Source organism: Sus scrofa, chromosome 6, assembly GCF_000003025.6.
Source record: "Sus scrofa isolate TJ Tabasco breed Duroc chromosome 6, Sscrofa11.1, whole genome shotgun sequence".
Lineage (NCBI taxonomy): Eukaryota > Metazoa > Chordata > Mammalia > Artiodactyla > Suidae > Sus > Sus scrofa.
The window spans coordinates 44,967,025-44,988,368 of record NC_010448.4 but is presented as its reverse complement, the minus strand read 5'-3'; the positions used below and the strand labels follow the sequence as shown (position 1 = coordinate 44,988,368).

At 55.6% G+C, this 21,344-nt stretch overlaps 3 protein-coding genes and 1 long non-coding RNA gene across 8 annotated transcripts in view; 2 read left to right on the top strand and 2 right to left on the bottom strand.

Annotated features, from left to right (window-relative positions):
• ATP4A (ATPase, H+/K+ exchanging, alpha polypeptide) overlaps positions 1-4,355 on the top strand; it is a 73,783-nt gene extending 69,428 nt beyond the window's left edge. For 3 of the 5 annotated variants that reach the window (XM_021093569.1, XM_021093570.1, XM_021093568.1), the window contains 5 exons: positions 373-496; positions 1,137-1,282; positions 3,055-3,188; positions 3,544-3,645; positions 3,737-4,354. In XM_021093569.1, coding sequence (XP_020949228.1) covers positions 373-496; positions 1,137-1,282; positions 3,055-3,188; positions 3,544-3,645; positions 3,737-3,959 — 729 coding nt within the window. In that variant the 3' untranslated portion in view covers positions 3,960-4,354. 5 annotated transcript variants of the gene reach the window in all.
• TMEM147 (transmembrane protein 147) lies at positions 7,318-9,174 on the bottom strand. The gene is made up of 7 exons (XM_021097223.1): positions 8,990-9,174; positions 8,848-8,917; positions 8,259-8,318; positions 8,036-8,172; positions 7,814-7,898; positions 7,602-7,723; positions 7,318-7,518 (listed from the first exon to the last, which is right to left on the bottom strand). The coding sequence occupies exons 1-7, from the start codon at positions 9,064-9,066 to the stop codon at positions 7,395-7,397; spliced, it is 675 nt and encodes a 224-aa protein (XP_020952882.1). The 5' UTR covers positions 9,067-9,174; the 3' UTR covers positions 7,318-7,394.
• On the top strand, positions 9,215-12,852 carry LOC110261280. Its single transcript, XR_002345323.1, has 2 exons — positions 9,215-9,370; positions 9,684-12,852. It is a non-coding gene; the product is annotated as an uncharacterized LOC110261280 (long non-coding RNA).
• On the bottom strand, positions 9,377-19,404 carry GAPDHS (glyceraldehyde-3-phosphate dehydrogenase, spermatogenic). The gene is given in 12 exon segments (XM_021097231.1): positions 9,377-9,594; positions 9,681-9,778; positions 10,766-10,928; positions 11,087-11,238; positions 11,543-11,624; positions 12,017-12,135; positions 12,230-12,294; positions 12,297-12,319; positions 15,091-15,197; positions 15,373-15,469; positions 16,216-16,381; positions 18,949-19,404. Coding segments are annotated over 12 exon segments (1,212 nt in total). The 5' UTR covers positions 19,016-19,404; the 3' UTR covers positions 9,377-9,521.

The following is a 21,344-nucleotide window of genomic DNA, read 5'->3' as shown; positions in this document are numbered from 1 at the left end:
TGCACAACAGGGAAACAGGCAAGACCAGAGGACCCCAGAGAAGAAGCCAACAGAGAGCAGGAGGAGGGGGAGGAAGGGAGGGAGGAAGACAGAGACAGAGGGAGACACCCCACAGCAGAGATGAATGCAGATGCTCTGATGGAGATGGATACCAGGAGAGATGTGGACACATGTGGACTGGGCATGCTGCCATTCCTGACAAGGGCCAGCTGGACCCAGGCTGTCCAGGCAGGTGTGGCTGTGTGGTGACTGTGGGCCCTGCCTCCTGGCCTCAGTTCTGCCCCTGCCCAGTGCAGCGGGAGGGGGCTCAGGAGAGTCAGGGACAGGGGCCCAGGCAAACCCTCAACCCCGGTTCCCTCTGCTCCCGGCCAGTTTCCATCTGTGTCCCTGGCGTATGAGAAGGCCGAGAGTGACATCATGCACCTGCGCCCGCGGAATCCAAAGCGTGACCGGTTGGTCAACGAGCCCCTGGCTGCCTACTCCTACTTCCAGATCGGTGCGTCCCCGGGGCCGGGGAGCCAACTTTCCTACGGGGCTGCTGGCCTGTCATGGGGCCTCTCACTGAGGCTCGGCCTTGTTCTGGATCTCTGTGTCTGCCTTGGACCCTGGCTCTCTCTCATTCTCTGAGTCCTGGTCTGCACATAATGGTCCCTATGGTCCCCGTGTCCCTTCTCTGCCTCTGGCCTTGTTCTCTATGACCCTGTCTTTGCTCCTGTCTTTTTTGGGTTCTCTGGGTGTGTCTCTGTCCCTGTCTCTTGTGTCTCTATGGATCTCTCTTGGAGTCCTTTTCTTTGTGTCTCCATGTCTGTCACTGTCTGTGGTTTTTGTTTTTGTTTTTGCCTTTTCTAGGGCCGCTCCCGCAGCATACGAAAGTTCCCAGGCTAGGGGTCTAAGCGGAGCATCTGAGACCTGAGACCTAAGACCTACACCACAGCTCATGGCAACGCCAGATCCTTAACCCACTGAGCAAGGCCAGGGATCGAACCCGCAACCTCATGGTTCCTAGTTGGATTCGTTAACCACTGAGCCACTGTGCTCTTGTCTCCATCCACTGTTTCTGTGTCCCTGTCTCTCTGTGTGTCTGCCTCTCTGTGTCTCTATCTCTGACTCCCCATGTCTCCTTGCCTCTCCCCCAGGTGCCATCCAGTCATTTGCTGGGTTCACTGACTACTTCACGGCCATGGCCCAGGAGGGCTGGTTCCCACTGCTGTGTGTGGGGCTGCGGCCACAGTGGGAGAACCACCACCTACAAGACCTGCAGGACAGCTATGGCCAGGAGTGGGTAAGCCCCGCCCCACCGCGAGTCCCTTGTTTCTGATGCCACCTACCTCGATGCCACCTACCTCGTGTGTGGCCTGGCCCACTCCTCCCGCTGTGGCTGAGCTCAGCCCAAGCCTCCCAGACACCCAGGTGCTTTGCTAGTTCTGGGTTAAGGGGCCTTTCCCACCACTGTCTCGAGTTCCAAACTCCTGTTTCAATGACCCCAGCTGGAGATGTGTCCTGCTCTGTTCTGACAGTAACACATCATCTCAGGTGCAGAACCAGGCCCATATTCTGTTATTCTCCCAGGAGCATCACTTTCATCAAGTATCTACATGTTTGGCAGGCTTTAATGAGTTTGGGTCAGAGAGGCTAGATCTGGCCAGCAGGTATGTTTCGTTTGCCATCTAGAGGGCCTGTAGAGTTACAGGTCAGGATACTCCCCTTAAATATTTACTGTCGTGGTTAAGAATATAGATCTTGGAGGAGTTCCCATCGTGGCTCAGTGGTTAATGAACCCGATTTGTATCCATGAGGACACAGGTTCGATCTCTGGCCCTGCTCAATGGGTTAAGGATTGGGCGTTGCTATGGCTGTGGTGTAGGCCGGCGGCTACAGCTCCAATTGGACCCCTAGCCTGGGAACCTTCATATGCCATGGGAGTGGCCCTAAAAAGACAAATGAGAAAAAAATATATGGATCTTGGAGCAGATCCGTTGTCTGCACTGCGCCTCACAGCTGTGTGACCCTGGGCAGGTTACTTAGCCTCTCTGTGCCTCAGTTTTCCCTCTTCTGAAGTGGAGAGCACAGTGATTTTCACCTCAGTGATTTTCAGCCTGGACCAGCAGCATCAGCGTCACCTTGGGACTTGTTTGAAATGCAGAGTCCCAGTTCTCACCCTAGACCTCTGGGGTCGGGAACTCAGGGGTTGGGGCCTGTGTTTTAACCAGCTCTTCTGGGGATTCTGATGCATGTTGAAGCTTAAATACCACCAGTCTACCTCATAGGATTATTTGAAGGATTAAATGACAATACATGTGAAATACTTGGTACCTGGAGCTTAGTAAGTGTTCCTTACACAATTAGCTGGGTGTATAAAAAGTTACTGAATACTGGCTGCCTCTTTTATTTTTTGTCTTTTTGCCATTTCTTGGGCTGCTCCTGTGGCATATGGAGGTTTCCAGGCTAGGGGTTGAATCGGAGATGCAGCTGCCTGCCTATGCCAGAGCCACACCAATGCAGGATCTGAGCCGCGTCTGCAACCTACACCACAGCTCAGGGCAAAGCCAGATCCCTAACCCAGTGCGCAACGCCAGGGATCAAACCCACAACCTCATGGTTCCTAGTCAGATTCATTAACCACTGCGCCACAATGGGAACTCCAGGCTGCCTCTTTTAAATGGGAAATGTGCCTTGTTCCTCAAAGGCCCACCTGGCCCACTTCACTTTTTTGCCATGTGTCCTGGGGCCCTGGAGTTGCTGGACTTTGCAAATCCTTCCTCAGGATTTGAATTCCTTTTTCCCAGGCACCTCCTTTTGGGTATCCAGGAGTTTCATTATGAAGGCAGTGGGCCTGACCTACCAATTGCCCAGGCACTGACACCACGCTCTGCTCGACCCGGTCTCTAGGCCCCATGCTCTGGGGTCCTGCAAGCCTGGCAGATGCCACATCTCTCCTCTTCCCCCACCCAGCTCCGATGCAAAGGAAAGAGCATTTAGGGCTCTGAGTGCCTGGCTGGCTGCAGAGGGTCTCAGCCTGGGCTCAGGCTGCTTTGGTTCCCTCCCGGCTCACAGACGTTTGGGCAGCGCCTGTACCAGCAGTACACCTGCTACACTGTGTTCTTCATCAGCATCGAGATGTGCCAGATTGCTGACGTCCTCATCCGCAAGACGCGCCGCCTCTCAGCCTTCCAGCAGGGCTTCTTCAGGTGTCCCCGGCCCCAGCCCGGCCCCACCCTGCCCTCCAAGCTCTGGTCCCATTTCTTAGCAGATCCTGCCCAGGGCTTACTGCAGCCCGCAAACCCCAGCACCGCACATATCAAGGCGGGCCAGTAGCTCCCGCCACATGCTTCTCAACTGCCTCCCCATGTCCCATCAGCGAAAGGGGTGAGGCTGACAGGCCGGCACCCACTGTTGCCGAGTTAAATGTTTAGAACATCTTCCGCCTGCTGCAGTCTGACCTCCTTTGACGCAGTGCCCCCATTTCCATCTGCCCCCCAACTCCTTGTGGCCTTTTTCCTGAGCCTGCCAGTCTGAGCCCGTCCCATCCTGCCCCACCTGCAGGAACAGGATCCTGGTGATCGCCATCGTGTTCCAGGTCTGCATCGGCTGCTTCCTGTGCTACTGCCCCGGGATGCCCAACATCTTCAACTTCATGCCCATTCGGTGAGGGGTCGTGGCCTTCAGCATCAGGGTGGGTATGCAGGACGCAGACCTGGGGATAGTCCTTACCTTGCCATCTCACCTGTGCCTGCAGGTTCCAGTGGTGGCTGGTTCCCATGCCCTTTGGCCTCCTCATCTTCGTCTATGATGAGATCAGGAAACTTGGAGTTCGCTGTTGCCCAGGGAGTGAGTATGGGGATTGGGGGCGTGAGGGTGGCGGGCTGAGCCATTCTCGCAGCAGCTGCCCTGCCCTTGGATTTTCAATACTTGACCTTCAAGCCCTTGATCCTCCATATCAAACCACCACCAAGCCATGACCTCTGAGCCCCTGGCTCCCATCCCAACCCAAATCCCCCCAGCACTGAGTCTCCTTTCTTCCTCTCTCTCTCTCCCAGGCTGGTGGGACCAGGAACTCTACTATTAGAGGGACCATTGCCTGCAAGCCATCCTTGCATACACCACAATGGGGGGCAGGGACACACGGAACCCCTGGGACAGCCACCGAAACATCTGCGCAGTCAAGAGTCCCAGCCCCGCCTGTGTCTGCTCTTGTAGCCCATAGCCCCTCAACCTTGGGGGCACACTCCCACCCCACAGAGGAGCAGTCTCTAGGCCCAGTCTTCTGAGCTGGCCACAGGGAAGCCCCCCCAGGGTGGGAGGGCTTTGATGGGGAGTGGGAATTAGCAGCTCCTGTGAGGTGGGTCTGTCCTTAGACTCCAGCCTAGCAAGAGGCCTGCCTGGGGCGCTTTAGAAACACTTGTGTCTGCGTAAAAATAATAAACCAGCTCACATTGACTGTGCTTTTACTCGGTGTGTGGCATCATCTTCAGGTTTTTTTCATGAGCCCCTTTGGTCTTCCACAATCCTATGACCTCGAGGCTGCCTGTCCCAGGTTCCATGCTGTACCTCCAGCTCCTAGAACATGGCCTGACACATAGTAGGTACTCAGTAAATGTTGCTTTGGGGAGAGAATTCCCATTTCTTTGCCTAGGGTTACAGCATTTCAAGGGGGACTGGAGGTGGCTGCAGGTACCCTCCAGAATAGAGCCTTTACCGCCTCCACTAGCTAAACACCGCCTCTGGGCTCTCCTCTCTTGTCTTGTCTTTTGAGGGCCGCTCCCTCGGCACATGGAGGTTCCCAGGCTTGGGGTCTTATTGGAGCTGTAGCCACTAGCCTTCGCCACAGCCACAGCCACATAAGATCCGAACTGCATCTGCGTCCTACACCACAGCTCCCGGCAATGCTGGATCCTTAACCCACTGAGAGAGACCAGGGATGGAACCTGCAACCTCATGGGTTCGTTAACCACTGAGCCACGATGGGAACTCCTGGGCTCTCCTTTCTCAGCACCCACTGCCTCCGGAGGCTCCTTGACACAGGCATCAGAATCCTGACTCCACCCTTCATGGGTGTCTCCACTTTGGTTCCACTCGCTCATGTCTCTGCAGCTGCATGGGGTGTCCTGTCACTGGTTAGTCCCAAACAACTGGAGGCTGAAGTCACACATCCCCTCCTCACATCCCCTCACCTGAAAAGTTAACCCTCCAACTGCTGGAAACCCCCTGTCCACAGGCCCCTCCCCACTTTGCCGCTCTTTTCCCCAGGCCCCATTCTTGCCTCTCTCTCTTTGACAAGCCTCTCTGGCTGGACCCCAGGCTTCTCCTGCCATGGGCCTCAGTTGTCTCTGCAGTGGTGCCCACAGCTGTCCCCAGTTTCCATCGGCTTACCCATGGGGTCCCCCACTGGCCTCTGCATCATCCTTCAAACCTGATCCCGACCACTGTCCAATCATGGTGCTTCCCTCTCCCTGGGAAACAGGGTGAGCCCTTGAGGAGCTTACAAGCCTCTAACGTGTTACCGAGGACTCCTTCACTCCTTCCTTCCGCACCGGTCAGCTCCTTACTCCTCCCCACTCCCACCCCCCGTGAAATAAAAACACACAGCCTACCGGTCACCACCTCTCTCCTCTGCTTCCAGCCACTCTCCATGGTCCAGGCCTGGCCTGATGCCAGTCTCCCCACCACAGGACAGCCATGGAGCTCTTTCTAAAGCCCAAACTGACTGTCCTTCCCTTGCCTAGAATTCTCCATGGTTCCCCACTACCCCTGATCAACTAACTCCCCAGCCCAGGCTGAATCTTCTGTGATCTGGCCCCTGCTGACTTCTACGGTCTCACAAGCCCCCACCAACTCATGCCAACCAATTCTTATGTTTCACTGGAAAGGCTAGGCCCTCTCTCTGACCTCAAGGCCTTTACAGGGGCCATGACACCTTTCTTCTCTTTGCTTCATTAACTCATCCTTTAGGTCTCAGCTCACACATCCTCTCATCCAGGACACACAGCCCTCTTTTCCCATCACAGCCCTGATCCCTCTGGCCTGTGCTCCCCCATTCAGTCCTTGAGCCCCATGAAAGCTGGGACTCTCTCACAGACAGGTGGCCACCCGCAAGGGGCTTGGATCAGAGCCCCTGCTCAGCAAATTGTTAACAGTCATTTCTGCAACCTTCACTGTCCTGCTATGTGCTAAGAGCTGGGTTGGGCACTGGATGGAGGTATGGGAGAAAGCAATGCCATTACATATCCCCCACATGGCTGGAGGAGCGCCATGTCTAAGTCAGGGTGACCTATCACTCCCCTCCCCTGCCCACTCCCAAGACACCTATGGGACCCTGTCTTGACTAGGAGCAATGAAGAGGGGATGGGGCTAGATGGCGGTTGCCCCATTTGAGGGTAAATGCTCCCTCTGAAAACCAAACAGAGCTGTGCTCGGCACTTGCCTATGCTGAGTGTCAAATAACATCATGGCAGGACCTGGACAGCCTAGTGGAAATAGGAAGGGGGCAACTGTCCTATCCCATGCCCTGGAGGACCCCACTGGGACCACAGGGTTGGGGAGCACCTTCCCAGGTGGGCAGGATTTGCATCAAGGTAGAGCTTAAGCAGAACACTCAAAAGCTCTGCTTCTAATCCACTTCCCTCTGGGAAGAGGAGAGACAGGGGCCAGAAGCCAGCCCCACTAGACAGGGGAGGACTGGGATGAAGGTGGCATCCAAGACAACATCCATACTGGGGGGTCACCTGCTCTGCTGCTGGGTTACAGCTGTCTCTGTACTCCACCCTCAGAGAACTCAGACCAGGACTTAATCTGAGTCAGAGCACTGAGGACCTCAGAATCACCAAACAGGCCCTTCAAGGGCAAAACCAGAGGTCAAATGGTTGGACTGTTCCTGTGCAAGGAGGAGCGCTAGATGGCTACACGCAAGGGGGAGTGAACTAGTAAGATCTCGGTTGCAGACAGACCCCCCTGACTGCCATAAAGGTGGACAGGGGAGGGAGGTGGCATTTAGAGCTGGGAGCCTGGGAGGTGACCAGCCAGGGAAGGGGTAGGTTATGGCTGTGAGGAGAAGCCCCCTCTTGGGTTCTAGCACCCCTCTGTCACCTGTTTCCTGAGGGCCCTGGTCTCTGCCACTGCTCAAAGACGGGCTACTTCAAGGTCTCTGTCGACTCTGGGAAAAGAAAGAGCAGAGGAACTGGTTCAGGAACACAGGACAAATCAGTGCTGGCTAATTTCCCAGCTTATCTACTTGGCTCCAAAGCCAAAACCAGGGCCTCTGGGACCCAGGTGAGCACAGTATTGGTAGACAGTTCCAGAGAGAGAGAAACAGAGGCGGAATCAACTTTCCAAATACTGTTTACTTCACTGAAACCTGGAGACAGGGAGAAGGTATGTGAAATTCTGGGACACCAAGCCTAGGAGTGCACGTTGACAACGGCGACATACAGGGCCAGGGTGCTGAGAGCCAGCAGTCCCGTCACCACTGCTCGGGCCAGCAGTGCTGTCCAGCTGCCCAGGGAACAGAGGTGGACGAACGTCCTGTGGGGAAACATCACAATGAAGGAGGGAGAAGAGAGAAATCCAACCCATTTGGACTCCGCCTCCAACCCCACCCAGCTCACTCCATGACAAAGGCCTTGTAGACGCTAAGGAACATCAGGAGGAGGACTGCTGGCCGGAAAGTGTGGTACAGGTCGTAGCGTGTTATCATCCACACCTGGGCAGATGCGACGATGTAATGGACCTGGAGGGAGGCAGGAAGTCAGGGCCAGGCCTCGAGTACACAGCCGCCGGCAAAAAGGTGCACGTGTGGGGGGAGAGCAGGATTGCATACCAGACTGATGTTGGAGTCAATGCTCATCTGGATGTATTTCCAGTCAAACTCAATGCCCCGAGCTCCAACCCAGAGGGGGATGCAGCTGAGGAAGGCAAAGGGAGGGATTCTCCAGTACCCAGACACACTCAGGACCCAGAATCTGAGCCCCCGCCCTCCAGCACCCTCCTGGAACCCAAGTGTCCTTTTTCAGGAATCTGGGCTCCAGGCTGCTGCACACACCGGGACATAATGAGCTCGGCGGTGGCCCAGCCCAGGGCAGCAACCATGATCTTGTATTCCCCCTTGCCGGCATTCCGGGACATGACAAGGTTTAGGCCTATCAGGTCTGCCACATCCACGCTGGCCTTCATGAACTCCTGTGGGTCAGGTTGAGGCTTGAGTAAGCACAGGTGCCAGGGGGGCCCCACTCCTGCACTCCCTCCCCCTCCCCTGCCCCACTCACCCCAATGAAGTCATAGATGCCGCCTTCCCAGGTAGGAAAGAAAGTGGCCAGGAACAGCATCTGAAGTCAGAAAATAGAGGTCACCTCAAGGTGAGGGAGATCAACTATGTGGGTTTTGAGGGAAGTTAGCGTGTATGTGGGGGCAGTACATTGGGGTTCTGGGGGCCCGAGTGAAAGAGGGACCAGCGGATGGAGACAAGGCAGGAGCAGGAGAGACAGAGGGTAGGGGCTTGGAAGTTTGGGTTCTGTCTTGATCACAGGAGATCGGGGTCAGGCCTGTAGGTGCCGGGGCTGGCTACCCACCAGGGCCGTGGGAGCAGTGTCAGTGGAACTTTGGGGGTTAGTATCGCTTAACAGTGTCCAAAGCTCTCTTAACCATACAACTGAATGTTCCCAACTTTACTAAGAGTGCTATACAAAAGTTGCCTGGGGCTTCTCCTCAGGTGTCAGCCTTTCCAAGCCCGGCCCCCGCAGGTATTCTGGAAGCGCCCTGGGCCGGGTGCCCAGGGCAGCTCCATACCGGGAGTTTAGGCAGGGGCGCAGCCGCGGGTCCCGAGAGCCCTGGCGCGGCACAAGCTGGAGCCCTCACCTTGCACAGCTGCACGAAGAGGTAGGTGACCCCGGCCTGCACGCACTTCCAGAAGGCATTATACTCGGACCTGCGGGAGCAGGCGGTGAGAGGTCGGTCCGGCCCGCGCCCCGCCCCCGCCCCGCGGCCGCCCCGCACTCACAGGCCGCTGCACTTGTAGGTGATGAAGTAGGGGAAGTAGGCCAAGGCGAAGCAGTTCCCAAAGTGGAACAGCGTCATGGTGCCGGCCGCCCGGCCCGCCGGAGCCCGCCTCTCTACCTCGGCTGCCTGGCTCCCGAGCCCGGGCCTGGCGCCCACCTGCCTCCGCCGCGGCCCGCGCGGCCTTCTGGGAGCGGGAGTGCGCGGCGCGGCGCGCTGACGTCACGGGGCTCAGCCGCGGGGCCAGGGACAGCCGGCCAGAACCATAGCCGACGCGATGCGGGTCCCGCGGCAGCCGCGCTCGCGTCCAGGCGCCGGGCCCGGGCGAGCCTCGAGCCCGGACCTGACCCCGCTGTGACCGGCGCAGAGACACGGGGCACAATTTGTGAGGACTCGGGGTTTTTATTTCACCGTTGGCCCAGCAGCGCGGGCCCCTCGCGCGGGGCGCCCTCCTTCCCACGGGGGACTGAGGGCGGGGACAGGAGGAATGAGTTCTGACCCGGGAGCTCGGGGAAGCAGAGGCGGGCCAGCCTGCTTCACTCGTCTCTGCTGAACATGTAGCGAAGGAGGTCCACCACCCGGTGACTGTAGCCATATTCGTTGTCGTACCTGGGGAGGGAGGAGGGCGGTCGGGGGATCCCTCCCCACCATCCTAGGCTCCCCGCACGTTCCCTGACCCCTTCCTTCCCCCTTACCAGGAAATGAGCTTCACGAAGTTGTCGTTGAGCGCGATGCCAGCCTTAGCATCGAAGATGGACGAGTGGGTATCGCTAACAAAGTCCGTGGACACGACCTGAGCGTCAGAATTTCAAAGATATATGGAGCGCAGAGCTAGGACCTCCAGGAGCTCAGGCTTCTGGGCACATTACCCATTCATTCATCTACAGTCTTCGATGGAGCCCTTCTGCGTGGGGATAGGGTACAAGGAAGACATGCGGGAGCTTTGCAGGTGGGGGACTGGCCGAAGGATACAGACGGCAAACACCCTGATGCCGCACCAATAGACATTTTCTGGCAACACTGCACTTGGAATGGTTCAGCCAGGAGGCCCTCCCTGAGGGGAGGTGGTGAGTCAGGCGCTGGACGACTAGGAGAATCTGGCCAACTCCAGCCCTCAGCAGGGTGGAAGGAGCTGCAGCACAGAGCCCTGGGGGTTTGGCCTTGAGCAGCAGGGTGATGTGATCTGATTTTTCTAAGAGGTCCTGGTGAGGGTGGACCTTCAGGAGCTAAAGCAGGGAGACAGCATCAAGCAGGGATGGCACCAGGAGCAAAGGGTTGGTGCTATCCATTCCTCACAGGGAAGGTATCCGGCCATGGCCTACCCTGAGCAGCCTTGAACAGTGGGAGTTCTTGTCTTGTTCGCTGAGCATGAATTGAGCACCTGCTGTGTGCCACGCCCTAGGAGGACAGCTGGAGCTACAGAAGTGAAGAGTCCCCAGGTCCCCGCTTTCTTGGAGTGCACATGCCAGCACAGCCAACAGTGATTATGAAATGACATTTCAGGTAAGGAAAGGGCCACCAAAAAGACATCTCTCTGAGGTGAGAAGTTCAAGTAGAGACTTGGAGGAGGTGAGGGCAGACTACGTGGCCACCTGGGGGAAAAGCTTTCCAGGCCAAAGGGGCAGCAGGTGCAGACCCCAAAGACCGCAAGGCAGGGAGTCTGACCTTCCCAGCTCTGCAGTTCCTGTCTTGATACATTGCAAGCAGTTCCTTGGCAAGTGGAAAATCACTCTCCCTCCCCAGGGGGCTCCTCCCAGGGACCCCACTCCTCAGCCCCTACCTCATCCTCAGTGTAGGCAAGGATGCCGGCCATGGGCCCCTTGGCTGCTTCTTTTATGGCCTCCTTAATGGCCGAGTACTGGGTAGGCTGGGCCAGGCGGCAGGTGAGATCCACAACAGACACGTCTGGGGTTGGCACTCGGAACGCCATCCCCGTCAGCTTCCTGGAGAATTCCACATCAGGGGTGGTGCTCAGAAGCCAGGGACTTCATCATCCCACCTTGTCTCTGCTTTCCCCTCAGTAGACACCTCAAGGATTGGGGACTGGTTCAGTCTTCCTGGTTGTACCCCCCACCCTGGTTGCAGATCCATGCCCTCATACCCTTTGAGGTCTGGGATGATTTTGCCCACAGCCTTGGCAGCCCCTGTGGAGGCAGGGATGATGTTCTGGTGGGCACCCCGTCCATCTCTCCAGGCCTTCTTCGATGGCCCATCCACCGTCTTCTGGGTGGCAGTGTAGGAATGGACTGTGGTCTTGGAGAAGAAGAGGGCCGAGGTGAGGCCTTCCTGCTCCCAAGCTCCTGTGTTTGTTTTGCCCAGGCCCACAGTGGTGACCCAGGTGGGGGCTGGCAGGGCCACCACCACTGGTCACAGGAAGGACACATGCAGGCAGGGTCCAGCCTTGTCTGCAAATTGCCCAGAGTTTTAAAAGATTTCACTGCTGGTGGCCTTCTCTCCAAACCAGTCTCCCAGGTTGCTCCACACAACCAAGCAAGTTTGGCAAGAAGAGGTAGTTTCCCAGCCACCCCTCCCACCCCAACCCCTCTCTTCAACTCACCATCAGCCCTTCCAGAATCCCAAATCGCTCATGGATGACCTTGGCGAGGGGGGCCAGGCAGTTGGTGGTGCAGGAGGCGTTGCTGAAATGGCCCAGGTGTGCAAGGGCACCGCAAGGTGAGCCGCAGAGCCACGCCTCCACCCTTACCTGTCTTTCAGGGGTTCACGCAGGCTTGGGGTTGTGAAAAGTCAGGATAGGGATGAGGAGAGGGGATGCCTTCAAGAGGGAAGGAGGCACCAGAGCTGCAGCTGGGGGAGGCTCCCCAAGCACGTTCTCTGGAAGTGCAGTTCTAACGTGGTTTTAGGGGAATGTCATCAAGACAGCTGTTCAGACTTTGGGAAGCAGAGGTGGACTGATGTGAAGAGGGCACCAGGGGTTGAGTGGGAGTGGGGAGGGGGACAGATTCCTCCCTGCCCCAGGCTGGCTTGTCCTCCAGGCACCACCCACACACTTCAGAATGTTGCTGCTCTTTACCTGACAATTTTCATGGTGCCAGGGTTGTAGTCCTTTTCATTCACCCCCATGACAAACATGGGGGCATCCGGAGAAGGTGCACAGATGACCACACGCTGGGCACCTGCTTCGAGGTGGGGCTAGGGAAGGAGCACAGGTGTCATGAGGTACTCCAAGTGTCACACCTCCCTGACCCCCGCCAAAGCCAACCCCGGGCACCTTTCCCCAGCTTACTGAAGTTTCCTCTAAGGACAGGTACACGCCCGTGGCCTCCACCACGAAGGGGCTCCCGACAGATTCCAGGGGATGTCTTTGGGCTGCTTGCTGCGGAGGGGCGGCAGCACCGTCAGCCACTCTCCCCCCTGCATGGCCTTGCCTTCACCACACATACTTAGCTTCCTACAATGGGTTCGACCCTGCTGGTCTTGCCTCTCATGGCTGACCCCCCTGGTGGGCCCCTTCTCTTTCCTCAGTTGTACCTGCTGTGCCTGGGTACAAGCTGCCACTGCCCCAGCCCCAGGGCACCATCATGTCTATTCCCAGCCAGGCCCTATGCTGCCCAGAATGCAGAGCCGGGGAGGGTGAGGCTGGCAACTTCTCAGCCATCCCAGCCCGTCTTGTCTGTACTACTTAGCTCCTGCGACAGGGATCCTGCTGCCAGAGGCCAAGCAAGACCCTGAAGACAGACACCACATCCAGAGAGCAGCTCCCAGGGGGCCGATCTAGAGGCACCGCTAAGGCCACTAGTGGTTTATGTTGGAAAAGTAAAGGAGATTTTCTGTTTCCCATTTTCCCTGGATGTTTTGTCAAACATTTGTGTTTGAGACATACTAAACATCTAGTATTGCTGTTTTCTACTTGGCTTTAGCAGAACAATACATGGATAAACTGTGTCCTAATCTTTTCCCTCACAGGGTTTATCACAACTGCAGTATTTGCTTTTCTGATTGTTAGTGTCTGTCTCATCTTCTAGACCCTCCCTGGAGGGGTCTGTTCAGTGTTGTGGGGTTTTAAGAACTTAGCTGTTCTACACATGCTTCCTGAGCACCAGCCATGTACCCGTGTTGTCAGTGCTCTACCTGCGTTGAACTCATGTAGCCCTGATGACGTGAGATGAGTGTTGTGGTGACTGGCATGTCTCAGAGGAGCCAGGGAGAGGTGGCGAGAGTCGGAGGCAGAGCTGGCTGGGAGCACAGGCAGGCTGGCCCTTGGGAGGCATGACCAGCACGCTCCTCTCTTCTCCCTGGGCCGTCGCACATGCTTCTTGCTCCCCGTATCTGCTCTGTGAGGCCACACTTCTCATCATCTGACCCAAGTAGCTCTTCTCCATACCCACCACCCCCATTTCCTGCCTTCGAAGTTGGGGGAAGGGCACCTCAACAAATGCCCTTGCAGCAATTGTTGAGCTGGCTTGAACTGGCCTGGGGCAGAGTCGGTGACCTAGGAGACCCCAGCCCCTTCCCTAGGCTGCCTTCCTGCCCAGGGGCCTGGTCTGAGGATCCTGTTCGTTGGTTCTTCAAGGTGGTGCGAAGTCACCAGTGGCTAATAATTTACATTGGAAAGATAAAGTGGGTTTACTATTTCCCACTTTATAAATTTTTTTTTTTGGTCTTTTTGCTATTTCTTGGGCCACTCCTGCGGCATATGGAGGTTCCCAGGCTAGGGGTCTAATCGGAGCTGTAGCTGCTGGCCTACGCCAGAGCCACAGCAATGCCAGATCCGAGCCGCGTCTGTGACCTACACCACAGCTCACGGAAACACCGGATCCATAACCCACTGAGTGAGGTCAGGGATCGAACCCGCAACCTCATGGTTCCTAGTCGGATTCGTTAACCACTGCGCCACGATGGGAACTCCCATTTTATAAATTTTTAACTTTTTTGGTATCTTGAGAGTGTGTTTTAAGCCTATTAAACATTTAATGTTACTGCTTTTGACTTAAAGATGCTAAACTTATCTTTAAATGAAGAGGGAGTATTTCTATCTGTAAGAACTCTGAGGTGGGTCCTGAGAAGAGGTGCTGGTGCAGGGTCCCAAGAGCTTGATGGCCAGTGTGGCTGAGGTGACATGGAAAGGCTGGGGAGTGGGCCTGTGGTTTGTGGGGAGCCCTGTCATTAGCTGGGGTTTTACTTGTGGGGTGATGGGAAGCCATTAAGTAGGGGAGTAACCAGGTCCTGTTGATGTTTTAAAAAGGCCTGTGGCTGCTGTGTAGGAACAGAGTGGAAGCAGTTGGCTGGATGGTTATGCCATTTCCTGGGCAGGAGGATGAATAGATTTGAGGGTTGAAAGATCATGAAGAGTTGAGGGTGTTTTTTGCTTGTTTTGTTTTTTGTGTGGTTTTTGTTTTTGTTTGGCTGTGCACACAGCATGCAGAAGTTCCAGGGCCAGGGAGCAAACCCATACCACAGCTGTAACCAGAGCCACAGCAGTGACAACACTGGCCAAATCCTTAACCTGCTGAGCTACAATGGAACTCCAAGAGTTGAATTTTAGATAGATGGAGTTGATATGCCTGTGAGAAAACATGCACGTGTATATTAAATAAAAAGTATTTTGGGAGTTCCCGTCATGGCTCAGAGGAAATGAGTCTGCCTAGTATCCATGTATAAAACTGTACAGTAGGGGAGTTCCCGTCGCGGCTCAGTGGTTAACGAATCCGACTAGGAACCATGAGGTTTCGGGTTCGATCCCTGGCCTCATTCAGTGGGTTAAGGATCTGGCATTGCCGTGAGCTGTGGTGTAGGTCGAAGACACGGCTTGGATCTGGCTGTGGTGTAGGCCAGCAGGTGTAGCTCTGATTCGACCCCTAGCCTGGGAACCTCCATATGCCGCTGGTGTGGCCCTAAAAAGACAAAAAAAAAAAAAAGTATTTTGAGTACAGTGGGGCATCTTTCTAGATTAGTGCTTCTTAGCCACTCTAGGGGCAAGGACTTCTCTGAGAAACCCCCCCCCCCCCGCTCCAAACTAGTAGCCAGAGGCATGTGCACACACCATCTGGGTTATGAGCCCCATGTCTAGGCTGGAGTCCCCATCTAGCCATCTCCACATCCCCTGCATTATTGCATTGCAGGCTTGCAGCAGAGAGCCACCCTTACCACTGGAAGACGTTGATCTCACGGGTGTCCACAACCAGCTTGTCATTCTTATACTCCACAGTCCCCTTGTAGCGGCCATGGGTGGAGTCATACTTAAACATGTACACCTGCAGGAAGCAGAATGGCTCCTAGTCTTGGCATGGAAGGGGAGCAAGCATCCCCAGGGAGCCCCCACCTCAGTGAAGGTTCTATACTGCATCTGGGAGCCTTCCACAGAGCTCCCCTAAATCCCTTCCCATTCAGGGCCACTCTTCCCCATCTTGCCCTTTGTCTGCTGCTCACCATGTATTCTGGGTCGATAAATGGATCATTCACCGCTACCACCTTCACGCCCTTCTCCATGCAGGCACGTAGCACCAGGCGGCCAATGCGACCAAATCTGTCCAGCAGGCAGAGGAGGGGACAGGAGAGAAGAGGTGGCAGAGAGAAAGCCCACTCAAGGGGACTGGGTGGGCTTCTCAGTCTGGGGGAAGCAGCTGTCAGCTGTGCAGGCTGCTGTCATCTTGCCCAGATGGCCTCAGCAGCCTCTTCACTGCTTTTTGTGCTTCCTCTGCCCATCCGTCCTCCTCTCCCATTCCTAACCATGTAGCTGGATGGATCTCGTAGAACTTTAGGTCAGATTAGGACTCTTGCCCAGAAACCCTCCACAACTGTCTGCCGGTAAAACCAGATCCAGATTCCTTACCATGGCCTGCCAGGCGCCTGCTGGCTCTCCACTGCCCTCCCTCCTCTTCTTCGCTTGTGCCACACCATTCATGCAGAATTCCTGCCCGCGCTTAGGACCCTGAGCTGCCACCTATGCTCCAGAGGCATTGCTTGCTGCACAGTTGTCACTCAGGCCTCACTCCAGTGTCCCCTCCCAGAGGTCTTCCCTGAGCCCCCCTCCCCATTAACACTTCCCTCTTCTGTGTCACTCTGCCCCTGACTTCCGTACTAGTCATCACTGAGCTGTCGTGTCCAGAGTGTGAGCTCTCTGAAGGTCTGGCCCTGTTTCCCTTATCCCTGTGTTTCTCCAGGATAGGCAAAAGGAAAGCGCTGGGGGGGAGACCTGTGGAAATGCCTCAGTTAGGAGCAAAGAGGCTGGGTGCTAAAGTTCAGGAACGGCTCAGGACCCGGGTGACTCACCCATTGATGCCCACTGTCAGCTCCCGAGTCACAGGAACCTTCTTAGGTGCAGGAGGTGGAGGAGGTGGAGGAGGTGAGGCTTCCTCCTTGATTGGCTGGGGCTGGGGCTGGGGCTGGGGCTCAGGCTCAGGCTTGGGCTCTGGTTGGGGTGGCGGTGCTCTGGTCACTGTTAGGAGTGGGGGAAAGGGGCAACGAGCTGCACCATCACAGCCAGAGAATGAACCATCTTTGCCACCCAGAACCTGTTGCTGGCTGCTGTTCCCTAGTGGCCAGCCAGCTAGCCCAGTGTTTTCCAAACCTGTCTGATCCACAGAATGAGTAAGGGGTGGGTTTGCCTTAAAATAGCAACGCCAAAACCTCTTTCCTGGAGATTCTAACTCAGTGGGTATGTATTTTTAAGAATTACTTGGGGTGATAGGCTCTGTGCCTCAGTTTCCCCCTCTGTAAAATGGGAGATGATAATAGTACTGCTCCCAGAGAGTCACTGTGAGGTGACATATGTAGTGCTTATGATAGAGCGTAGGAATCAGCCCACATACATTAATATTTCAAAGAGCATTTCCCAAATGTGCCTGATAAAAGGTCTAGTCCGGTGGGCCCCAACCCTGTTCTGGTAAGAATCACCAAGGAGGCCTCTGCCTAGGGAAGTCTGACTCTGGGTTTGCACCGAGGCCCAGGAAGCCTGTTTCCAACAAGGTGATCCTTATCCTGAGAAGCTAGTTGCCCATTCCTCCTCTTGACCATTCTTCTTCTGGTAGAGTTAATTGTGGGGTAAAAGGGGGTTTCAGAGAAGTTTAGGAAACACAGGTCTGTCATATGAAACAAATGGAAACCCCTATCTGTTTCTGCCTCTCCAAACACACACTTGTGCTCCCACATGGCATTTAAGACACCTGCACTTGAAGCTGAACTACCTGAGCTACAGGTGAGGGTTTGAGGGGCGGAGGAGGATGGGGTAGAAACAGCAGTCAGGTCTGGCTGGCAGAGGGTTTCCAGCTGGGGTTTTCAGCCCTGGCTCAACCACCTGCCAGCTGTGTTGTCTCGAGCACGTTAATGAAACTGGTCTGTTTGCTCGTGTCACATCTGACCTTCCGCCTGGGGACTACGGTGAGAACTCAGTGAGATCTGAAGTCCAGTAGGTGCTGACTTTAATAGAGGGAAGAAAGTCAAGAATATTCATGGGGAAAGAGAGAGGGAAGGGGTTGGAGGGAGCCTGGAGGATGAGGGTGGGGGGGTGCCTTCGCACTTGGAGGGGGTGGGATTGGGAACTGGGGGTGAGCTGACCTGTCTCTCCCTGACCACTTCAGGTTGCCACAGACCTTGTGGCCTGAGGCTGGGCTGTGTGTGTTTGCAGTAGCATTACGAGTTCATAAAGGTACTAATCAGTGTTTATTGGTGGTTCTTGGGGCCCTTAAGAATGTCTGTTCCTGGGGGTTCTGTTTCTGCTCTCAGGAAAAGGGGAGACTTGTCCCTTTGGGTTAAGAGTGGGGATCTGGGCCTTGCAAAAGGAAACCTGGGCAGCCCTTCTCTCACAACTTCCTCCGGTCTTCCCTTTTTCCCTCTGCTCCAGGGTGGGGTACATGAGCTGGAGGAGAGCTCCTGAGCTGAGAAGGACATGCTCAGCGAAGGAGCTTCAGTGATGAAGCATCACCGGGTAGGTGACAGGTACCAGCGGGCTCTCTACCAATTTCAGTGACACTCCCATTTCCTGGTTGCCACCACCATTGCTAGGTGCTGAGCCGAGCAATTCAGTGCATCAGCTCACTGTATCCTGTGAGACATGAGCTGTATACTCATTTCACAGAGGGAAACCGAGGCCCGAGATCACTGAGGGAGTGATGAGCACAGAGGGGGTTCAAGGCCTACAGCAGTCAGCCTGCCTGCCGCAGCGTCTTCTGGACCCTGGAGCCCCGCCCCACCCAAGCCATGTCCACCCCCAGCCCCCTGGCTGTCCCCTGCCTCACCCCGCTGGTGAGGAGGCCAAAAGTGAACCCAGAGCCCCTCTGGAAGGCCTGGGATCGGCTGGTTGGATTGTGTGCTCACACCTCTGGCCGGGGGAGGTAGGGCCACCCAATGGCAGTGAGCCGGGACTCCGAGTCCATGCTCCACTATTCCCGTGCTGAAACCCAGGGGCCTGCTTTGTGTCCTCTTACCTCTGTAAAATGGGGACACAAAGGTGGCCTCAAAGGTGGTTGGGAGGCTTCGCTGAGCGCATGCCTGTAAAGTGCTCCGCAGGGCCCTGGAGGGCGCAGGTGTCCTCGCTTTGTGCCATCCAGGCAGGACAAAGTCCACCAACCCCCACGCGGCCCTTTGGCGCTGGCCCACAGCAGCGTCACTTTCGTGTGAAATCTCACCCGCCGAGGTTCTTCAACAACCAGCGGCTGCCCTCAGAGGTGTCTCCTCGTAACCCGGCTCAGGCCTCTGTCCAGCCCATTTCTCCCCTCCACTACTGGTGCAATGCCCTGGGCGGGCGTCCCAGTCCCCTCCACCATCGCCATAGAAACCACTTTGCCAGCAAGCCGGATGGTAAGGAGGGTGGGGCTGGAGGGAGCGAGGGCATTGCCCCGGATGGAGGAGCCCCTGCCAGCCCGCGCTAACCCACCCCGCGCCTCCCGCCCAGCTCCTGGTCGTCGCTATTGGTGCGACGCTTGCCAGCGGGGGCTCGGACCCTGGGCAGGAGCTCCCCGACCGCCCCTCTTTCCCCTCCCCCGGGTCGCTCGCTGCCTCCCTCACCCGGGCAAGGCTGTCGCAGCAGCTGGACAACGGTGACATTGGTGAAGACGATGTCGCGTTTAGCCATGGCCTCCTAAGGTTTCATGCCCTGTCAGCCGCCCCAGCACCCGCCGCGATGTTGCTGTGAGCTGGGGGCTCAAAGGCTGGAGAGGCTAGAGCTTCTTACCATGAAGTCACAGAGCCTAGTGACGTCACAGAGGCGGCGGTGCGGAGGCCGCATTCTAGTCGAGGCACGTGACATCCACCCCCTGTGTACCACCGTTCCAAGTCCATCAATAGCGTCTGGAATGGAATCCAACACTTTACACTGATCTTCAGAATGCTTTTTCTCTTCTTTTTTCTCCTTGGGCACACTGGCGCCATGCCATTCCCCACCCTCCTCTGGATAGTTACTGTAGCTATTTCATTCTGCCTGGAAGCCCTGCCCAGGTCTTCCCTTGGCTGCCTCTTGGTTTCCCTCCAGTGTCGCCCTCTAAGAAAAGCCCTCCTGACTCCCCAGCTCATGTTCTCTCTCAGTCACTGTCCGCCCTTCACTCCACTCCCTACATCTGTCATCTTCCAGGAAGCCTGGTCCGGCTCCCATCCTGGGTTAAATACTCCGATATGCAGAACTACTCTAGGGTTACAGCCTGCATGTTAATTTTCCTCACAGCTCCTGTCCCTCTTCATTGGTTTTCTTTCTTTTTTTTTTTTTTTTTTTTTTTGCCTTTTTGAGGGCTGCTCCTGTGGCACAAGGAGGTTCCCAGGCTAGGGGTCGAATCGGAGCTGTAGCCACTGGCCTACGCCACAGCCATGCAGGATCGGAGCTGCGTCTGGGACCTACACAACAGCTCACAGCAACGCCGGATCCTTAACCCACTGAGCGAGGCCAGGGATCGAACCCGCAACCTCATGATTCCTAGTCGGATTCGTTAACCACTGAGCCATGATGGGAACTCCCTTCATTGGTTTTCTTGCGGCTTGTCTCTGCCCACTAGAGTGCTTGTCTGCCTTTGTCACTTTCGTACCCCATTGACTGGAAGAATGTTTGGCACTTGAAATGTGCTTGCTCAATGACTAATTACCAGAATGAATGAATAAATGTCACCTCCTGAGGTTTCTTCCGAGCCCCAGTCTTAGAGAAACCCCCAAGTCTTATTCTTTCACAACACCCTGCTCTTTTCTCATGGCGTTTTATGTGGTTTGCCATGATTTAGGTACTGATTTATTTGTCTTTTGTCTCCCTGTTGGGCCGTTTGGCCCATTCTTTTCTGTTCTGTTCACTGGTCCCCCAGCTCCTAATGCTATGCCTGACATGAAGCAGGCTTTCAGTAAACATTAGGGAAAGCACAGATGGACCCGCGACTCCCTTCCCCCAAAGCCCTAGGGGTAAGGGGCTTACTTGCCCACCTGTGACTCATGGGCAGGCACCTTCACCTGCAGGGCCAGTTGACACACAGCTGTGACCAAGATTTAGGGGGTGTGAGGGTTTAGGCCAGGAAGGAGTCATCATCCCAGAGACAGGTGTGGAAACAAGAAGCGGCAGAATGACATAACCTCTTCCTTCCCCAAACCTCCACGGGAACTCAGTTTGCTGAGCACCTGCCATGGCACAGAGTAAGGGTGAGGCCCTCCTCCTTGGACAGCCCGGGAGAGGTGGAACTGAGAGTTAACTGAGGGTACAGCTGGGGAGATTCCAGTGAACCAAGACCAAAAAACAGAATGAAGGAGGGCAGATTTAACATCGTGCAGTCAAGGCGAGGGGAAAAGTGCACCAAGAAAATCAGGACTGAAAAGGGACGGATTTTGTACAACTTTACAGTTGTATCTGTGAAAAGCTAGATGCAGTTAAAAATTTCTTAGAAACTATAAGGGATCAAAACTGGCACCAAAAGAAATGGCAGGGAGTTCCTGCCATGGCTCAGTGGAAACGAACCTGACTAGTGTCCATGAGGATGCAGGTTCAATCCCTGGCCTTACCCAGTGGGCTAAGGATCCCGTGTTTCTGGGAACTGTGGTGTAGGTCACAGGTGGGGCTCAGACCCGTGTTGCTGTGGCTTGTGGTGTAAGCTGGCAGCTGTAGTTCTGATTCGACCCTTAGCTTGGGGACTTCCATATGCTGTGGGTGTGGCCGTTAAAAAAAAAAAAAAAAAAAGAAATGGCAAATCTGAGCAGGCCAATAACAAGAGAAGAAACTAGGAGTTAAGCTCTCTCCTCCCAAAGGTCGATTCAGATCCCGATGGGCAAGATCTGCTGAAGCATGGAGAACAAAAGTTTGCCATCCTACAGGACCTGCTACAGAGCCTGACCAGAGCTGGGCAGCCCCAGGGCGGCTCCTGTGCTGAGAGGCCCTGGGTAGGCACGAGCCCTGAGGCCCTGCGGTGTGGCAGGCACCCTGTGTGTGCGTTCATTGCTCA

Excerpts from the sequence above, each read along its gene's own strand:
- TMEM147 (XM_021097223.1), bottom strand. The coding sequence starts at position 9,066 with ATGACGCTGTTCCACTTTGGGAACTGCTTCGCCTTGGCCTACTTCCCC. Across the intron at positions 8,918-8,989 it reads ACCTACAAGTGCAGCGGCCT|GTCCGAGTATAATGCCTTCT; the intron begins GTGAGTGCGGGG and ends CTGCTCCCGCAG. Across the intron at positions 7,519-7,601 it reads TACAAGGCCTTTGTCATGGA|GACGTTCGTCCACCTCTGTT; the intron begins GTGAGCTGGGTG and ends GTTTCCCCACAG.